This window comes from Mytilus trossulus, chromosome 9, assembly GCF_036588685.1.
Source record: "Mytilus trossulus isolate FHL-02 chromosome 9, PNRI_Mtr1.1.1.hap1, whole genome shotgun sequence".
In the NCBI taxonomy this organism is placed as follows: domain Eukaryota; kingdom Metazoa; phylum Mollusca; class Bivalvia; order Mytilida; family Mytilidae; genus Mytilus; species Mytilus trossulus.
In genome coordinates this window covers 61,953,326-61,974,313 of record NC_086381.1, presented here as the reverse complement: position 1 = coordinate 61,974,313, position 20,988 = coordinate 61,953,326, and the positions used below count along the sequence as shown (strand labels likewise).

Here is a 20,988-nt window from a genome sequence, read left to right as displayed (position 1 = left end):
ATTTTTAGTCTTCAGTAATCAGTTTATGTATCTATATGACAAAATATATGGATTCTGAGTACTTTTATACGAAAAAATTGCAAAAAAAGGTTACTTCCGGTTTTCTTAAGGTCACTTCCGGTAGTCATTTTTCAAGGTCATTTGTCATCCAACCTTTGGTACAAGGTCAAATGCCATTAAAATGCACTTAGTTGAAGTTATAATCAAATAACCTCATATCAAGACATTTCAGGGGCACTAACTCCTATTAGATGCTATTTAATTGTATCAGACCAAATGTAACATATCTTCATAACTGTATAACAATCATTTTGCACTTGTTCTTTAATATGTACCTTTTCAAGGGTTGGAGAAAATGCAAAAACATGGAAAATTCCGAATTTAGAACTTGACCTTGACCTTTGACCTTGACCCCATTTTCTAATAAAGGGCCTAGGGATCTCAAATAAATACATTCCAGGGTTATACGGTTGACGGTTTATTAGTTAATAACACATATTGAGAAAATAATTTTGTAAAGGTAGATAACTCCTATAAAATTTCATCGAAATGCTTCGATCCAAATAAGCCAAATTTTCCTTAGGATCTAACGAACAATTTGTAAAAAGAATTTTGTCGCTATCTTTTTTTGTTACGAAGGAGATGCACTCTGATGATAAACAGTGAATAGGGAGATAACTCTTACAAAGAAAAGTGTTCGGCTTAGCAGGGTTAAATGTAAAAGCGCATAAACTGTACGATACAATATGAGAAATATCTAGGCGACATATTGCGAAACAAACATTTGTCGCAATATCAAAATTAGGCGGAAGAAAAAAAAAAAAAAAAAAAAAATAATAATAATAATAATCAGAAGAAATACAATAGGTCTTTCCACAGAAAAGTGGAAAGACCTAATTAAAAACCAATTGTTCAGAGAACAATTGAAGGTCTTTCCATCAAAACAATGTATTTTGATATGAAAAGTTGTGAAACTAAAATTAAAATGTTATTTCAATCGTCAAATGATAGCTCCTAGTAAGCTGATTCCAAAAATATATTGTTTCCATACATTTTTTTTAAATAAGGGAGATAATTTGTTACTTCCGGTTTGAAAAATGTTACTTCCGATTATATTTGAATATTTACTTGACACTGATTCCAAAAATATCTGGTTCTATATACTTTTATATTATAAAGTACAAAAAAATAGCTATTTCCGGTTTACAAAAGGTCACTTCCGGTTGTTTTTTACAAGGTTAAATGGTTTGATACCTTTTTCTAAAAGTTGTATATCTTTATCATGTATACATATAGAATAAAAGCAAAGGTCAAAATCTAGAACGTCAAATTAAACTATGACCTTGAGATCAATTTCAAGGTCATAAACCAAGGACCTCAAATCAAAAGACCATAGGTCTTTATTATATTTAGTTAATGAGTTATATCACTAAACGCGTATTTTTAAATACAAGAGGGGAGAAAACTCCCTTTTACATTCAACGTACGCTTGCAATCAAAATTTACATCTTACGACATGTCGCAACTAACAATTTAGTAAAAATAATTTGTTGATATCTTATACAGTCTTTGGGTATAAGTGAAAATAAGCCAAATATTAGAATATGACCTTGACCTTTGACCTTGACCTAATTTTATTTTTTTGGGACCAAGGACCTCAAGTCAAAAGATCCTAGGTCTCTATCACTTATGATTTATAAGATAGAAATTCATATCACTTATATCAGATGCATAAGGGGAAATAACTCTCATATGGAGCGATCATATCGCTTCGGTCAAAATAGGACAAATCATGCGAAGGTTATAACGAGCAATTTTGTAAAATAAATTTGTCATAATCTTTTACGGTTGCGTAGGAGATGCGCTAACAAGGAAAACAGTGTTTGGGGAGATAACTCCTACAAAGAAAAGTATTCGTTTACGCAGGGTAAATTTCAAAAGCGCATAAACTGTTTGATATCATATACCAAATATCTAAGCGACATATTGCGAAACAAATGTTTATCGCAAGAACAAAATTAGGCGGAAGAAAAAAAAAAAAAAAAAAAATAATCAGAAGAAAAACAATAGGTCTTTCCACAGAAAAGTGGAAAGACCTAATAATAATAATAATCAGAAGAAAAACAATAAGTCTTTCCACAGAAAAGTGGAAAGACTTAATTAGAGTCAAATAATCAGTGACCAACCAGAACAAGTATACCAAAATATTTTTAAGCTTACAAAATATATTCATTTAATAAACATTTATTTCGTTACAACATGTTTAAAATGAAAATAACTCAATAACACATGTAACATGCATGCATATATTTCCAAATAGCAAGGACAGGCACATTTTATGTACTTACTTGTAAATTGATTTTAAAGCTTTTGCAGCCGAAGAATCATGATCGGTTAGACCAAAATGTTTTGTTCCAAAATGTTGAGCGGGATGAAACCCACAGAATTCTCGCCACCTATTGTATGCCGGTATTCCATGGTCCCTTCCTCGCTGAATGTTTAGTGCAGGAAGGTCAAAACCGTTCTTCGGCATTGATTGAAAAAGCCGATTTCTCACTGATGGCGAAAAGAACCGATCTGATTTACTCTGAAACTGTGTTGTCATCCATCTAGCAATTGCATCCGGACCAAATCTTTCATCAAAATTCCTTATGGAACGAGTGTTTAAGAAAGTATCTTCCATAGGGATCTTGGCAAGTGGTGTAAAGTCTTCATTGAATGATTCAACAAAGGATCCCACCTCAGAATGTCCGAATCGGAATGCTGCTGCTGCACATGCGTTCCTTATAGTAGGATTTACAGAGGGATTATACTGTGTATTGAAACCAGTTGGAGTACTCCAAAGTCCAAACATGGACATTCCCTCGTCTCCAAGAATAATTGGCAAATACTCACTATAAACTATATGTTGATAAATTCCTGTAAGGATCTTTTTAGCCTCTTGATATAGTAAATCTCCGTCAGTCCATCCTAATGACCTCAATCTTTCCACAATATTGTTATGTTCGCGTAGGAATATTATATGAATTACAGATATCATAGGAACTTCTGCTGATCTACCATCTCCTACAAGAAAGAGTATGTGGATATTAGCATGTAAAACCTCAAGGATTACTCCACCGGTGTAGGAACATTTCTGAAAGTATGTGTGTGTCTGTATGTATGCACATGTGTGTGTTAGTTGGGAGGCAAATTATTGAGAATGATCACACAAAAAAAAACATACTTTTCCATAGCTAATAGTTCATACGTTATTATATCTGTTCTTTAGTTTTCATTTTGTATCTTCAATATTTTCCCAAAAGATGGAATTATTAGGACACCATATAATTGACAATTTTCTCTTTTGCCTAAACAATATATTTTTTCGCTAGTTTAATAATATAATAATACTTTCTCTAGAAAGAATAACAAGATGGACGAATGCAGAACAAGCAGAACATGTAAAGGATTGGCAAAACGTTAACGCGGCGTTTACTCGCGTGCACTTCATGTAAACGCCGCGTTAACCGTGCTTTCACTTTACAATTTCAGTAGACTTAACAGATAAGCAGTCGTTTTCTTTCACGTTAACGCTGCAAAGATTCATCTTCTGTTTGTGTAAAAATAAGACTCACGCTCAGTGTTTGTTGTAAAAGCGAGTTAACGCAGATTGACCAATAATGAACCGTCGGAATTTTTGAGATAAAAACCCGCAAGACTGTGGTACGGCATTGAACTACATTTTGGTATAATATGTCATTCATTTTATTTCGTGAAGCATAACCTACTTAAACCTGTAGAAACGAATGTTTTACCATAAGTAAGATTATTTTTTTTGGCAATTAATAAAAGTTCACACTTCGAATTGAAAGTGTTTTTACACTAATACGGTTTCATACGTGAAATATTAAGATAAAAGTCATTTTTAACATATATAAAATACCAATATAATCATAACCCGTCTTACTGGTTCTAACTGATTTGTTTTCTTATGATTTTTTTTTTAAATGTTTATATACTCCATTCGAATGATTTTCCCACTTTTTATGTTAGCACATAGCTTTGATATGACATGTGGCTGTCTTCAGTAAAGTTTAATTTCTCAAAAGGTAATCGTAATTATGATATTTTTAGTGCGATTCAAATGCCCCTTATAGTTTGTGATATCGATTTGAACAAGCATATGTTCATTAATTAAACCGATACTGCATTATTAAATATTGCAAACCGATGCTACATGGAAGACCCGAACTCCTAGTGAATTTTGCTTTACCATTATAAATGTATATAGTAATTCACCATATACATGATATTCGAAAACAATTCTTTTAGAGAGAGCAGTATTTTTCATATTTGAAAATAGTTTTCTCTGAGTCATTATAACGAAGATAATACAAAACCAATTCATCGAACTTAGGCAATTTGCCTTGTGTACACTTTGATTCCTTTTTTTTCGCTTCACGAAACTTGACTTTGAGTTTACCTGCTGACATCATTTATGGATTATCGTTGGTCATCTCAGAGAGATGATTTTCTCGTTAAAGCCGTAACGGCAAAAATGAGAAAAGCAATCAAGTTTAGTTGAACAATGATAATCTGTTTATCGCTATTTTATATATGACGACGTTGTAAATTTGATTGACAACAACACGTGCGCCATTATTTTCTAGCAATAACTCTACTATGCTGAGAAAGGAAATTAACAGTCAGTAATATCAAAAGAAAACTTCGCGATAAATTTGAAATACAGATATGCTCTTCAATACATGAAATTCAGTTTGTCTACTTTCTAGTGCACGTAATCTTACCAGATTTAAAGCACACATCTCCAGTAACACATGTGGGACCAGAAGGACCATTTGGTAAAATTCTGTTTAATCCTTCTGATAGTCGGCCTAAACATAAACATAATGATACAATTTTAAGCTATCAACCAACCTTTGAAAAATACTGTTTAAACCAGTATTTCATATTGCAACTCCCCTTTACTTATTTTGCTTCTTTTACTTTTTAGATTCGAGCGTCCCTAACGAGTCTTTTGTCGACGAAATGCGCGTCTGGCTCAAATACAAAATTTCAATATGGTTCTCTATGATGAGTTCAATCCACATTTTTTCTCTCAAAATGTCCTGTACCATGTCAGAAAAATGGCCATTGATATATTATAGTTCGTTTCTCTGTTTGTTACATTTTAGTGTTGTGTTTTTGTTTGTGTTGCGGTTCTTCTCTTATATTTGGTGTACTTCTCTCGATTTTAGTTTGTAATCAGGATTGTTTTTTTTTCTCAATCGATTTATAAATGTCGAACAACGATATACTACTGTTGTATTTGTGTATTTCTGATAAAGTATCACACATTGCAGCAACATTTATAGTACTTCGTTCCAAGCATGCAGCTGTGACCCCTGTTCTAATGACTTTATGTTTTATTTCGATCTCATGTTTATTTCAAATCTAGTTGATTTCGAGTGCTCAAGACCGGAAAATGCAACCAAAGGGTCACCAGTTAAACACATTTAATAAATGATTAATGAATCAAATTAAGTTACAGCGTCATCAAATGACAGTTTTCGAGAAGTCACGTGAATGTGGTTTATTAACAAATCAAATGATTAATCATATAATTTACTAATTGATTAAAAGATTAATAAATTAATGAATAGAGATCTACCTCATTAGATATTTGAAAATAAGACTAATTTCTTTTTCTAAATAAATCTTTTCAAGACTACCAACAAGGAAAACGTATAACCATAACATTTGTTTACTGATTTTATTTTTAGGTAGATCATTGTGTCCTTTTCGTGCATACCTATGCATAACATATATCACTGGAAAGATTATTAAATATCACCTATTCCTTTTTCCTCTCAGATCATATTATCCATCAAGTTTTAACTATTGTACATGTTGTAGCAAATAACGTATAGCATTTTTTTTCGCCGTTGAAACACTTTGCGATTTTCATCAAATAAGGTATACGAAATATTTTGGCGATTATCATTTTTGCGGATTCAAAATGACTATCAATACCTTTGTATGTGCACTTTTAAATTGACGAAATTGTATTTTAGTGATTTTTATCTTTCCACGAAAATACGCGAAAAAAACCGCGAAAATATCCCGCTTTACAGTAGATTGCAGGAGGATGTAAAAAAGTACCTGTTTTTTTTATTCGGCAAAAAATACTTTATCATATTACTATGCGTCACAGAAAGATCTAGGAAGAATATTTAACATTACCTGTTCCAGTTTCTCGTAGATCATTTTGTTGGGTCAGTGTATCCCCGTACGTAGTTGAGAGATCGATGAAGGATGTTCTTTGGTTTAATTGGTTTCTTGGTCCTTACAAAAAATAGTTCAAAATGTTTTCAGTATAAGCTAAATTAGACTTATAATTAGGTTCAACAGTATGGTCCATTTAATAATATGTTTATAAACAAACCCCCTCTTAATTCAGTGTATCCCCATACGTAGTTAAGAGATCGATGAAGGATTTTCTTTGGTTTAATTGATTTACTGGTCCTTACAAAATATAAGTACAATAAGTTTACAAATGTTTTCAGTATAAGCTATAATAAACTTGTAATTAGGTTCAACAGTATGGTCAATTTGATAATATGTTTCTAAACAAACCCCTCTTAATCCAGGATATTCGTTAGCCTAACTTTTTTGGCTAACATTCCGATTTCAAGCCAGTAAAGACCTTACAAAAACTAGCCTTCCTACTTTCTGCATTTCTACATGCCTATTTTACTTTTATTATAAATGATTTTTAAATGATAACAAGAATATGAAAGTGTTGTTTTGTGGTCAACCTGCTGCATTCGTTTGCACCTGTACCAAGTCAGGAACATGTTGTTATGTGGTTGTTGTTTGTTTAAATTGTGACTTGGATGTAGAGTTGTTTTCATGGTACCCAAACCAAATAACCTTATTAAATGGATTGATATTAACATCATTCTGAATAATAACTAATTCTTTTAAATTAATTGCCATGAATCAGCAATTAACAACGACCTTAGATCAGCACGCATACGTATCCTTCTTTTAGTTTTATGAAGATTTTACCTGGACAGCAATCCGGGTCCACACCAAACTCAGATCTGACAAATGCCATGCATGTAGTCAAAAACTCGCCGGGAGGTGTACGGAAAGAAGCACATTCGGGTCTGAAAAATACTTGATAGTTAATCTTGCAACATATAATACACTGTTTATCTTAAAAAGTATCCGTAAAATGATTTACCGGTATGCGTACAGAACATTATGATGATTAGGATTAAGTTTTCATTATCCCTTAATTTTATGCTTTATCGGAACTGTTGAAAAGTAAAAGGAACTGTGTTCAAAATCGTATACATTTAGGTAAACTGCTATAGAATGTTAAATGAGATATTTGAATGTGTGATTATGAATGACATGATTCTTCTATTTCTAAAAGAGTCTTAAGCATATCAATAGTATCATTATTGTACTTTTACGCCGTAAAATAGTATAAAAAGTGGTACTTGCTATGGGCTTTACATTGACACTTAGTGTGTCTACTTTATGTCGAAGTGACCCACACTCTTTAATTCAGACCATACATCTTCATTTAAAGTTAAAAATGTAAACCACCACTAATAAAATGAATTAATACACTATTCCCCTTTAAACGAGAAACATGGTTATATAAGTGTATTAAATCTCAAAAGCGTACATTTGTACTACACGAGCTCAGTATAGATTTGATAAAATTCAGCGTACTTTTCTGGACCTCAGTTTGAAACAACAAATTAATTAGATGAGCTATGTTTGCCCGTGAGACCATAAAGAAAAGTTATCTATAAAAACCCTGCAAGGCAAAATTTGAAAAAAAAAAATCAAACGCGAAAACCATTCACATGATTTCTTACAGAGCGAAGAGCACGATACCAAAAAAATCCTGTTTATTACCAAAAAGCAACAACCCAATAGCGATCTCGATACTTTGGACAGGCACATTGACCATATGATAGCATCTTCATCAACCTTACACCAATCGCCATATCAATTCACACGCAGTAATCATCGCAGAATCAGGAATATGTCAAAATCGGTAAACATAAAATTACATCTCTAACGATTACACTGGTATCCAAAGATTGTGTACCGGTAAAAACATGTCGCTAGTGATTTTGTTGTATAACGACATAACTTATTTATGATAGCGATTGAAAACTTGTGTAGTGTCGATATCAGGCGTTCTTTGTAACAACTGCCTTTGAATGGTGTAATTATAACATGTGGAAGGAGTGAAACCCTTTTAACATGTTTAATGAAGTGTCGAAAATCTCCCACCATAAACGAGTGTAACTTTTTAAACTGAGACAAAATGCAATTACCTGTTGACAGGAATACTACCATTGCAGCATGCTATGGCATTGCCTCCATCTAAAAACAAAGATGTTTTTTTTTATAATCAATATGGGTATGTTGCGTACTTATTAATCTGCCTAGCATTTGGAACTATTTCGCATACTCCAATAATTTCGCATGTCTTCATTAACCATAAGCAAAAATTCTTTAAAAACTTATCTGAATGATTTGTTCAATTTTGATATTTAAGACAAAAGATACTTTCACATACATGTATCTCTATATCGTGTAGAGTAGGAGCTGTGTACCTTTCCGTAGCTATTTGTGGGATTCGCGTTGCTCTTTTTTTCTATGTTGTGTTTTGTTTACTGTTGTGTTTGTCGGTTGGTATTTTCGATTAATGAGTTTGACAATCAATCGATCGCTAAATCATATACCGTCTATCGAAGTAAGGATTAATTCATATATAACTTATTTTTGCGGATTTCGATGTTACAGGGGAACCCTATATTTAAGGTGGTACCTAACACTACAGGGAGATAACTCTGTAAAATCAGCAGAACGTTTTAATGACGTTGTGTTAATAAGGGAATATTAAGCTTCTCAAAGATCAAAAAAGGTGTTTGTCAAACTGTCATTTAACCAGTGTAATTTTCAATTTTTTTGAAATTCTTATATTTTTGTCAAAGGGTCAAAATGAATACTTTGTCAAAATTTTAAGAAAATTTAATGAGCCAAATTAATTTTAGTTAAAGTTTTAGGTACCACCTTAAATGTTCAACGAAATACAAATTGTTTAAAGGAATGTATAATGTATACATATTTTGCCAAAACCACCAAATAAAATATCCATTTATATTCAAGTTTTCCTCAATCCACACATACCGTGGATAAGGTACATTGAAGAAATAATTCTACTTGCCTGTAAGTGGAGGTGTTGAGATAAAATCATGATCAAGAAACTGTCCAAAGTGAGTTAAAACTAGACTAAATCTTTTACTCCTGGGTGGAGACGTCCCTGCACTGAACAATGCGTTCGATATCGTTCGGGGACTGGGTAGCGGACAATCTGTTACACTTTGCATACGTGGTAACAAGCCAAGGTTAAATTCTACAAAAAAGAAAAAAACATATGACGTAACGTTGGTAGGCATTGTGAATAATTGATATTATAATGATTTGGTACATTCAGTGTTATATTCTTAAAATTATCTGATGTCCGAAATTCTTTAAAACGTTGTATATTGACAAACACATTTTCAACAGTATTCAGTCTATCATAGATTCCGCCTGTTCACTATATTAAGTATGTGATTAGTTAATTTGGAAACTAATCCATATTAATATTTCAGATGTTATGAGGATTAAATAAGTTTCTTTTTTATTCTATTATAATTCCTGACTTTAGAGAACGTAATTCGGATGAAGATTATATGTCTTAAAATAATAATAGAAAGCACAATGTGATTATGAGATATTAAAGTGCTTTTCTAACAGAAATTTACATTATGTTAAGCTGGGAACACACAGTCACGAGTTTTACTGCCGTCCTTGACAAGACCATTCCCATTAAAATATGTCAAAACTCTGATCAAGATCCTGTAAATCGTGGATCGAAATTCAAACTTTAATTAAAATTTGTAAAACAAATAATTTAATCACGACAAAAATCAGATATTGTCCAGGAAGAGTCGATATTCAACCGTTTCCAAGCGACTTTATCCTGATAATCCCGTTCTCAATCAATTTCGAATCCAATTTGTATCTTTTGCTTGGTAAAATTCGACCGAGTCTGTCACGACTGCATCCCGATTCTACCTAATGTAATCCGACAGATATCAGACAGTGATCAGACAGGGAACCGACGCTGACGGAAGTTAGCCGTTCGAAAACTGTCGGTATACTTGGGATGGTCAGATACTGTCGAAACGTAATCCTATCACGGTCCGCTCTATCGTATTACAAACGGCTTTGTCTGGTCTCAGTCGTATTGCATTCTGTAATTGTGGGGACTCTGACGTGGGTATCATTATATTTTAATAACGAGACTGTTCCGGAACGGTTTCGACAAAAACGGTTCTCTATCGACAACAGCTGGATGCAATCTGGACGCAATCGATAGAAAAAAGCAATGCAAATTTCACAGATCATTTCCGTTCCACAGGAACACAGAACATTGTTAGGATTTTGATCCGATACAGCAGAATCTGTTACGACATTGACACGATTTTAATCCGACTAGACAAAATCGACTGAGTTCCCCCGAATGTTGCTGTCGGGGTGCTTAGCCGAACTATTTTGAACCCTCCCGACCCGTAGGAATTTGTCACGAAATTACAAGACTGCGTTCAGACAATGATAGGACATTCCAGGAAATTGAGGATAGTAATCCGACTTTTTTTCACTTTTCGTGTCGTATCGCTTACTGATCTCAATCGGGAGCAATAATCGGCAATGTGTGAACCCTGCATTATGAATGCAGTGGTACCGAACAGGAACACACACTTCTTAAAATCATCTTGCACTACCTCTACGTCCATTATAAGCATGTAGCTGGTTGCTTACAAAGACGTTTGAAATATGGGGAAAACGCATGAGTAGGGACATATCCATAACGATCAAGCGTAACAGTATTGGTAACATATGTTCAGAAAAGTTCATTAAGGGACTATCATTTGATATTGTGAGAAATGTGGCAAAATGCTTTACCATTTAACGATAATTTTACTAGTAATACAAATACAGGTTGAGAATGAACAGTGTGCCCTACACATTGAAGTATATAGTTGAATACTTATAATAATTTATTTGCGAAAATAATTAATTTCTTAAAAAAGCGACAGTGTAATATGAAAATTTCGTCTCAGACATTCCATCTGCAACCCAAGGCATCAATTTAAATTGCTGTAACCTATTTACCCCTAATAATAAAAACGTTTAAACAAGGACATTTGGAGAATTAATTCAGGTCTATTAAGTATATTTTAACTGAAGATAATGAATAATTTCATGTATAGTTTCATATCAAAAAGTAAAATCACAAAAAACTGAACTCCGGGGAAAATTCTAAACGGAAAGTCCCTAATCAAATGGCATAATTATATGATAAAAAAAAACATCGAACGAATGAACAACAACTAATTATAAACACTTTTACTCACTATCGCCATAGGAAGGAGGCATTAATCTTGCCTGCGTTGTTAAAGATGCTCCCCATGAAGGATTATGTAAGTTATTACAAGAACCATTTGCTGTTCTGTAGAGGTCGTTTCGATTACACGCTGTGGCACGATTTGGACAATAAGGTTTCATTAGTTTTCTGAATTCGGTTGGATCTGGAATAGCACCTTCATTCCTAAAATTTAAGAGGATTATAATCGAGAACGTAGCGAATATGAATAAATGTTTACAATTAAAAAAAGAATTCCAAAAACAAAGAGGCTATCCAAAAAATAAGTCTTACTGATGCCTTTAAACCATGACCAAAAGATCGAAGAACACATACCTGAAAAATATGTCATTGTACAAATGTTAAAAAATAGTTTGAATATAAATATAACTCTCAAAATATAGTGAAACATTTCTTTACAGTTCGGATTAAATTAAAATATGATTATTGGTTATGTGCTGTGTCACAGCCAGATCGGTTCCGAAGCTTACAGTCATCCATTATGCTTTACGATTGATGACGTATAACAACGTAAAGCGTTTTATATTTTTACAAAAATATGACCTGTCGGAGTATAAAATTAAATACGACCTGTAGAAGGATAAAGTAAATTACTTTCACTTTTCTAAAAAAAAAACTATGGCTGTTTGTATAACTAGAACATATCAAGATATGCGACAAGGAACATTAATATTCAGCAAAGTTTGTACCAACCTTTCGGCATATTTAGCTGTTGCTGTAATTGCAATATCTCCAGCATAACTGATGGCTTTATCCAATTCAGGAGCATGTCTCTGACTATGGTGTCGGGAACACTTTGGTATATTGTCAGTAGATTGAGAAGTTTTCCCTTCAAAACCAGAAAATATCAATATGATCTAACATAAAAATATATATCTAAATAATACAAAAAGATTTACAAACATTTACAATTCAATTTTGTTGATCCGTCACTGTATTTTGTTGTCAAATATTGTATAATGAAACGCAATTTATTTATATTAATTATGTTTTATTTTAAATTAGAACTGAACAAAATCCCCAGCCTTCGTTGAGATAATCATATGTTTGATTAACAGCACTGCATTCCGTCGAAACAACTTTTATTAGTGCAAATCTAGACATACCTTGATAGAATTACATATTTAATTTCTATTTATTAGCATACATATATTAAGTTTTTATTTTTTAAAGATAGTTAGACAAACGCAGTACTTTGTTACCTGCAGCAGCTTGTTGAACTTGTCTTAAAAGTTCTCCAGATCTTCTTGTATTCACTTCCCTTGTGGCATCAGAGACTGCCGCTTCAATACTGTAATACGTATGACCTTGTGTGTGTACACATACTAATATTTTAGCCAGAACCAACAACAGAACATTCCGGCAATTCCTTTTATTCATTTGGATAAAAGCTTAGTTATTTGTTATCTGTAACGAAGATAAATAGTCTTACTTTTTAATACACCAACATTTTTTTAATTGAATGTACTCCTTTAACGCTGTAAATTATTACGTTTTTTGTTGGAATAATATAAGATCTCAAAACTCAGAAATTCAGAAACACAGAGCAACAAATAAAATGTCTTTTAGATGCAGTTGTTTAAATCCATTTCTGAAATATTTTTTCGAAATTTAATATTGGACAATCTATTTTAAAAAAGTACTTACTTATATTTTGACACGTAAACTATAATCATCTCTAACCACATGTTCCGAATGATATATGAACAACTGTCTGCACTTATAAACAAATTAACATTCCCAGATTGAATATTTAGGGAATAGTGGGCAGTAATACAAATCAATCCTGTTTTTTTTATTTTTGTTCAGATCACGTGTCAAGAATCAATTGATGAATTAAATAAACATTTAGACTACCTTTCTTGCGGATATCAAATGTCGAAACAAATTGACCATACTAAAGTGCATGTAAATTTAGAAGAAGAAAAAACATATATAATATGTTTTTAACTACAAAGATACGTGTTTTAACCAGCTATTACTTTTATTTTTTTTGCCTCTGCATTTATTTTGTTTTACAGAAAAGAACGAACATTATAATATATATCTTATTTACAGCTCTTTGATTGAATTCTAATTAAAGTGAATATATGTAAGAATCAAATCTGTAACCATATGTTTTAACGGACATTTTAAGAAAAATATCTACATTTATCCATCAAACAACTTCAAAAATTTGTTATTCGTCAATTATGTGTATAAGTCGTTGGTTTTCCCAAATTCATTTCAGTTTTTATGCATTGTATAATTAAATAAATTCTACAATTGAATCAGCTTTTTTTTTGGGAATAAAATATGTCGTACTAAACATGCTAAAAGGAATGACATTTTAAAAAACGAAAATATTTTGTATTGTATAGGGGAAAAGAGGGGGAAAAGGGCTATTTGTACTCTAGAAAATACCGGACAAACTATACTTCAAATTATAACATTGGTTGGATAACCATAACGTGATTTAATGTCAATTAAAAAAACGGATATCATAAAAGACTGTATTGTCAACAATGATCAAGACGTTGAATATGGTGTTGCACGAAAAACGAAATTTGAAAAAAACGTTGTAAAAGAGGGACGAAAGACACCAAAGGGACAGTCAAACTCGTAAATCTAAAACAAACTGACAACGCCTGTAACATTTCTTTGCTTTTCCTACTTTATTCACATAGGAAGAAAACAAATTGGGAATGGAATTGGGAAATATGTCACAGAAGCAGACAACCCAATCAAAAAGCAGACAACAGCCAAATGCCACCAATCTTTAACGCAACGAGAAAATGCTGCAAATGCAGCTGGTTCTAAGCTGGCTCTTAAAAAAAGTGTGTACTTGTTTAGTGAAAATGGACATCTCACTTACTTCAAAAACATATGAATGAACCAAAATAAAAAAAATATACAAGTGTGACAAAGGTCGGAGGCTTAGACTGGCTCAATCATGTCGCAGAACCAAACATGTTTTGTAAAATATCAACATACCGAGATACTTTTAGTTTAATACTCAAAAAATGTATATAATGAGTATCAAACTCGAGACAGACGGATAAACAGCAATACTTGGCCATTTCTCTTCTGTTTTTATTGGTCTTTGGTTGTTTGTTCGATCTACATTTGGTTCTAATTCAAAATAATCTTGTTGACTTCGTGTCCGTATCTTTTATTTTAAATTTAGATACAATCGACGTCTGTCAAAAAATAAACTGAGTTTGAGAAATATGACATTGCATATCTAGCGAAAAGAAACGTTATCGCATTTTGTCCTTTCAAATACTGACTCTCTTATTTAACATATCATAAATAAAGGCAACAGTAGTATACAGTAGTTCGAAATTCATAAATCGACAGAAAAAAAGACTAATGCACAAACTAAAACAGGGGGAAACGTGTCAAATATAAAAAATACTACGAGACAACAGAAACACAACATTAAAATGTAACACACACAGAAACGAACTATAATATAGCAATGGCCATTTTCCTGGGTAGGTACAGGGCATTATATAAAAAATAAAAGGTTGCACCTGGTTTTGTGGCATGCCAAACCACCCGCTTTAATAGCAAACAATAAACAAATTCGAGAAACTATAGATAACATTAGTTATTCTTTTTTTTAAAGAAAAATCTATACGAAATTGGAAAAAAAAACACAAACATTACACGTACCTGAGTTATTGGGTAACAATAAACGACGATGAATATGAACAAGTCGTGAACTATATATATCATGCAAAATAGTGACCGACATTTCTATCTTTAATCAACCGAGTATCAGAACGAGTTTTCAACTATGAATTATTAAAGCTTGTTGAGGTTATTCTTTCGTATGAGATTAAATTATTTTTTCACATGACTAGATAAAGCCTCTCAAATCCATTTTGGTTATTTATGGAATAATGGACAGTTAAACATGTTATCTTCATTTCGTTTTAAGTCACACGTGCATAATCTTATAATGACTGAGTTTACCACAATGCTTACGTTCCGGCTGATAAAAAATATCCTAGTAAGTGTACTACACTTGCAGTGCAAAAAATAAAACATAATAAAACATATTATTCACTCCATAGGTGTCACAAAGAACTATAGTTTTGCTCATTCCGTTGGGTTTTTTTTTTGTGTATATACCTTACTACTAGTAGTACAACATTAGTTAACACTCAATGTGAATGACAACGAATGTTTGTATTAAGCACAGTTCAATGAACACACCATATCCCTAAAAATGAGTTTTCAATTCAGAAGAAAAAGATTATTATAATTATATAGCCATATTTCAATCTTTTACTTTGGTTGTAATGCAATACTGAATTTTAATAGTAAAGAATACAGCGGGCAAACAAAGATGGCGTTACAATATTGCAATAGTTATTTTCAATTTCTATTTTATTTACACAAGAGTATTAATCCTTGAGGAAGTCATTTTAATACAAAGAATACTCAATGGAGTAACTATTCCAAAAAAATACACAAAATTACGGGGGAAAAACCAAACTGTTCACGTGACCGATCTATTGTTATATACTATGAACAATGATGAATGCGCTACTACCTTTCGTTAATTATTGTTTTTGTTCAAAAAATCGTAGAATATTTGTATTCCTTATTTAACCACTATCTGTTTACTCCCCTTCTACAGCTTTTTGTTCCTATAATCAATAAATTTTGAAGTTATAAAAAAAAAAATCATTTAAAAAACTGGACTCAATATGTGGCGAAACTAAGACGGTTACTGCACCTGTTTCGTACACACATTTAATATACATGTAATCTACTTACGGGGATTTTTAAAAATCAATTTGAATAGAAAAAAAAAACAGTGATCGTAAGAAGATTTATTTATAGACAGTCGTAAATTTATATATAGATCTATAAAAACTCACCTACATTTCGTTTGCTTTGAAAAATAATATCATTATGTCACAATTTAAACAATTAATGCTATTCGACATCCTTTATACGAATATGTATACGTTTTAATATATACTGTAGACACATATAGGGGATATGAAGAGTATCTGCAATTATTCAAAAAATAATATTCCAAGATTGATTATGTAGGGCATAGTGCGCAGTAATACCTGTTTCTTCATATCTTTTTTTTCCAGTTTACACATTAATAAACATTAAATATGAAAAGCAGAACTAACTGATCTTTTATTTCTTTTTTTTCAGTTCACGCGTTTATAGACAGTAAACATGTTAAATAAGCTACAAAGTCAGAATGTGAATATATATGTTCAAACTCTTTTAGGTCATTTTTAGTAGCATTAAACAAAAAAAAATATGTTAATTGGACATGCTTTGATACTATATATGCCCTTGAATTTTTACTTGATAACATTCTTGTTCGCTTTGGAGATTCCGTATATCGTCAGATTATCGGAATTCCAATGGGGACTAACTGTGCACCACTTATTGCAGACCTCTTTTTGTATTGTAATGAGTTACAATTTATGACAAAAATCAGCAAAGACCCATCAAAATAACATCTGATAAACAAATTTAATAATACTTTTAGATATTTGGAGGATATTTTGACTTTCAATAATGACGACTTCAGTATGTATATTAATGAAATGTATCCTGCTGAACTTACTTTAAAGAAAGTTAATAATAACAATGACCACTGCCCTTTCCTCGATCTGGATATATATATCACTAAAGGAAATCTAAATACTAAAATTTATGATAAAATAGATGATTTTTCATTTCCTACTATTAATTACCAATTTTTAGATGGTGACATTCCCTTGTCACCATCTTACGGTATTTATGTATCTCAACTTGTACGATTCGCTCGTGTATGTAACAATGTTTAAGATTTTAACGATAGAAATTTATTTATTACTGAAAAATTATTACACCAGTGTTTTCGATATCACAAACTAGTCAAAACATTTACTAAATTTTATCATCGGTATAAGGACATCATTCGTAAATATAGCTCAACATGCAGACTTCTAATACGTTCAGGTATTTTACATCCAATTTTTTATGGAAATATTCTTTATAAAGCACAAAAATGTCAGTATTCCCCGCAGAAACTAACAAAACCTTTAAATAGACTTATCAAGAAGGGATATAGTTACGATACTGTTGTCAGGTCATTAAAGATTGCTTATTTTGGCGTTAATATTGATTCACTTATAGTGTGTTTGCATCGGAACTAAACACATGTATTCAAAAACCAGTTGTTGGCATGACACGGGTTATGTTCTTCTCATATATGTTATGATGGTATGATAATAAACCCCTAACTGGAAGGATTGTGCCTGATATTCATATGATGAAATCATAATATTTCAATCAGTTTAACTGAAGTCTGGAGCTGGCATGTCAGTTAACTGCTAGTAGTCTGTTGTTATGTATGTTTTATTGTCATTTTGTTTATTTTCTTTGGTTACATCTTCTGACATCAGACACTGACTTTTCTTGAATTGAATTTTAAATGTGCGTAGTGTTATGCATTTACTTTTCTACATTGGTTAGAGGTATAGGGGGAGGGTTGAGAAATCATAAACATGTTTAATCCCGCCGCATTTTTGCGCCTGTCCCATGTCAGGAGCCTCTGGCCTTTGTTAGGCTTGTATTTTTTTTCATTTTAGTTTCTTGTGTACAAACGTGTATTTCATGAGAATAACATTTTGTTCTTACCTGATAGTAAACTATATTAACTCGTTTTAAAACACCCAACGTGTATCCATACTAGATTGACAATGAAACATTTACAATAATAGGGTACCCAGCTAGGAATACATTGTATATACGGTGAATGACCCTCTAAGTAAAATATAGAAAGTATTTTTTTTAATAAATTACTTTATGCTAAAGGGATACTATTCAGTATCGAATGATGTATTTTCTTTTACATTAATCCTTTGATTCAGCATGTTAATACTTTTGCCAAATGTTAAACTGCCGTGTTCGTTATTTGTTTTTTTTTTACATATTTGCTATACGTTAAACTGATTACTGGAATGCCAATGTTTCTGTGTCGTAGTTTGTGATATAGTAGAATTGTTTGGCTATTTTAATTTTTGGTTCGGCTTTTGAAACGTTTGTAGACAAAACGTACGTGTGGCGTAAACATATGAAATTGTGGTATATATAATGCGGTCGTTTCATCCCTAATTCTTCAGGAAAAATCAATGGTTTCAATAGCAGAATTACCAATTCCGCGATTGACTCTACAATTAGGACTATATTCTCTAATGTACCTCTATTCTTTACATCTTTACCTATTATGTATGTTTTGTTCACCCACAGTTGTCGTAGCCATTATTATGGATTTTTAAATAAAAGTGAGAGGTATAGCTAGCTATACAACCAGGGTAAGTACATTATTGTTCTACATAAACCAAATTTGAGTTTTCCTCGTAGTTTTTTTTTTTTTTTCATCTTTGATCTTGACTTTTCATAATGAATATTACCATTAAGACGGAAATCACTTTCCGTATAAACCTGACTTCTTTAGAACATTTGAGTTTAATATTCGTTCGATGCATTGTTAACCTGTTTCTAAATTTTCTATATAGTTTCATGACAATTATTGATCTTATTACGTATTCGTTTTATTTCGATTATGGTTGATGTTTGTTTTATCCTGGGTTTCATTATTATCATGGCCTCGTGTCAGTATCATACGATCTTTTCCTTTAAATAATAGCGAAATACACACTCGTGTTCCCTTTGACTGTGAATATGTTATATTCAAACATGCATTGACATGAATAAGAAAACAAACAGCAATGTAAAGCTGGGCATAACTGCAAGTGTTTCTTTTCCAAATATTAGTTTTTTATGAACTGTTGTTACTAATAAACTTGGATCTAAAAGACCACATCAAAATTACTGTGATCAAATGTAGAGTTATTCCTCGTCGTATGCATTCAGTTAGTATGTTAGAAATAAATACTTTTCTTACAAAGAAGATAATTGCTTTCCTTTTCTATGATCATTTATAACCAACACAAACAAATGATCGATGACCAAATCATACCCGTACCAGCACGCAGTTTCATATGTTCCAAGTGTGAGTAAACACAGGAATATGGGTCAAAACCCTTGTTATAAAAAGGTCACTCATTTTACCAGTTACATGTTGACGCAACAACGTTATGGTGTTCTGGATGAAAAGAAAACTTGTGTCATTTTGGTCTTTTGTGGAACGTTGTCTTATTGACAATCATACGACACATCTTCTTTGTATATTTATTCCAAAACTTCAACATAATTTCAAATTTTTGGCACATATACCATTAAACATATTTGCTCTACTGTCGTATGTTTGACATGTAAATGTTACGCGTTTACTTTACTATATTCAAATAAAGAGATGTTGTAAGATTGCAATTAAAACATCTCACATTTTTTAAAAATAAAGTTCCTTAGGGTAACGATAAGTAACCTTCTAATTAAATACTCTAAAGGTAACACGAATGGGATTGAATATCTAATACACTAAAATTTTTACACAAAAAGTTTTCTATAATAAAAATACACATTTATCTTCCAAAAAAAAATATGTATTTTAACATTATATTTTTATCACATTTTATTATGCGTCAATTTAGTATGATAATAAAGTTACTATTTTTTTCTTTAGTTTCTTAATTGGATATTAAAAGCTGTGGTATGAGTGTCAAAAAGACAACTCTATATCCATGTCACAATTTGTAAAAGTAAATCTGTATTCAAAATTAAGTACAGTAGTAGACTTCGATCTTTCTTTACATAAAACTTAACATTAGTAACAAAAAGTAAAATCCCAAAATACGGAAACAAATTAATAAAGTTGTTATGAAATAATTCCAAACAATCAAGTTGTTAGTATTATTTTTTTTTTAATTCAAAATTGCAAAAGAAAATTAATTTAATTCCTTTAAATTCAAAAACAATTTCAACGGGATGTTAGTCTGAAATAAACAATAATTAAACTTGCAGTTACCCGCGCGTTTCCTTGAAATTTGATAACTAGCATCTCACCAATTCTTATTAAGTAAATATTCAATGACGTCAGTTCCTGTTAAATGGTTATTTTGTAAAATAGATGCATACTACGAAGCAAGGACTTTCGAAAAATTTATAGTTTTTGAAAATAAGTGTAATTGTATCGATTCATTTTATTTAGATTTGTGTTTACATCCATTGAACGTACCTTAAATTTGATCAACACACCTTTAAAGATAGCAATTCTATTATTAAGGTCAATAGACACGCATTCTTCGGTTTAAAGTGTATGATTCGGACTATTATAACACTTTCTTTAGATCTTATTAGTTAATAAAAATGGACATACATTAAAAATAAAGCCAACGAAGACCACGATCAGAGGAAAGTTAGAACACGGTTGAATAACAAAGAGGGTTTTGTTTAACAAAGAAAAGCAATTGTTATAAACAACTGTTCCATAGTTATAACATCGATTTAAACGAAACTAATCCGGGTCACAAACCAAAGCTGGGAAAAACATATCAACTATA

General features: G+C 31.7%; 1 protein-coding gene across 1 annotated transcript in view; it reads right to left on the bottom strand.

The window, feature by feature from the left end:
• The window catches only part of LOC134684831 (peroxidase-like protein), a 37,807-nt gene extending 24,915 nt beyond the window's left edge, over positions 1-12,892 (bottom strand). Inside the window, exons 1-9 of the mRNA XM_063544141.1 lie at positions 12,715-12,892; positions 12,206-12,341; positions 11,484-11,677; positions 9,245-9,433; positions 8,349-8,397; positions 7,054-7,154; positions 6,226-6,327; positions 4,791-4,877; positions 2,349-3,066 (exon numbers count right to left, since the gene is read on the bottom strand). Coding sequence (XP_063400211.1) covers positions 2,349-3,066; positions 4,791-4,877; positions 6,226-6,327; positions 7,054-7,154; positions 8,349-8,397; positions 9,245-9,433; positions 11,484-11,677; positions 12,206-12,341; positions 12,715-12,892 — 1,754 coding nt within the window. The remainder of the gene's footprint in view (positions 1-2,348; positions 3,067-4,790; positions 4,878-6,225; positions 6,328-7,053; positions 7,155-8,348; positions 8,398-9,244; positions 9,434-11,483; positions 11,678-12,205; positions 12,342-12,714) is intronic.
• Between the last annotated feature and the right edge of the window lie 8,096 nt (positions 12,893-20,988).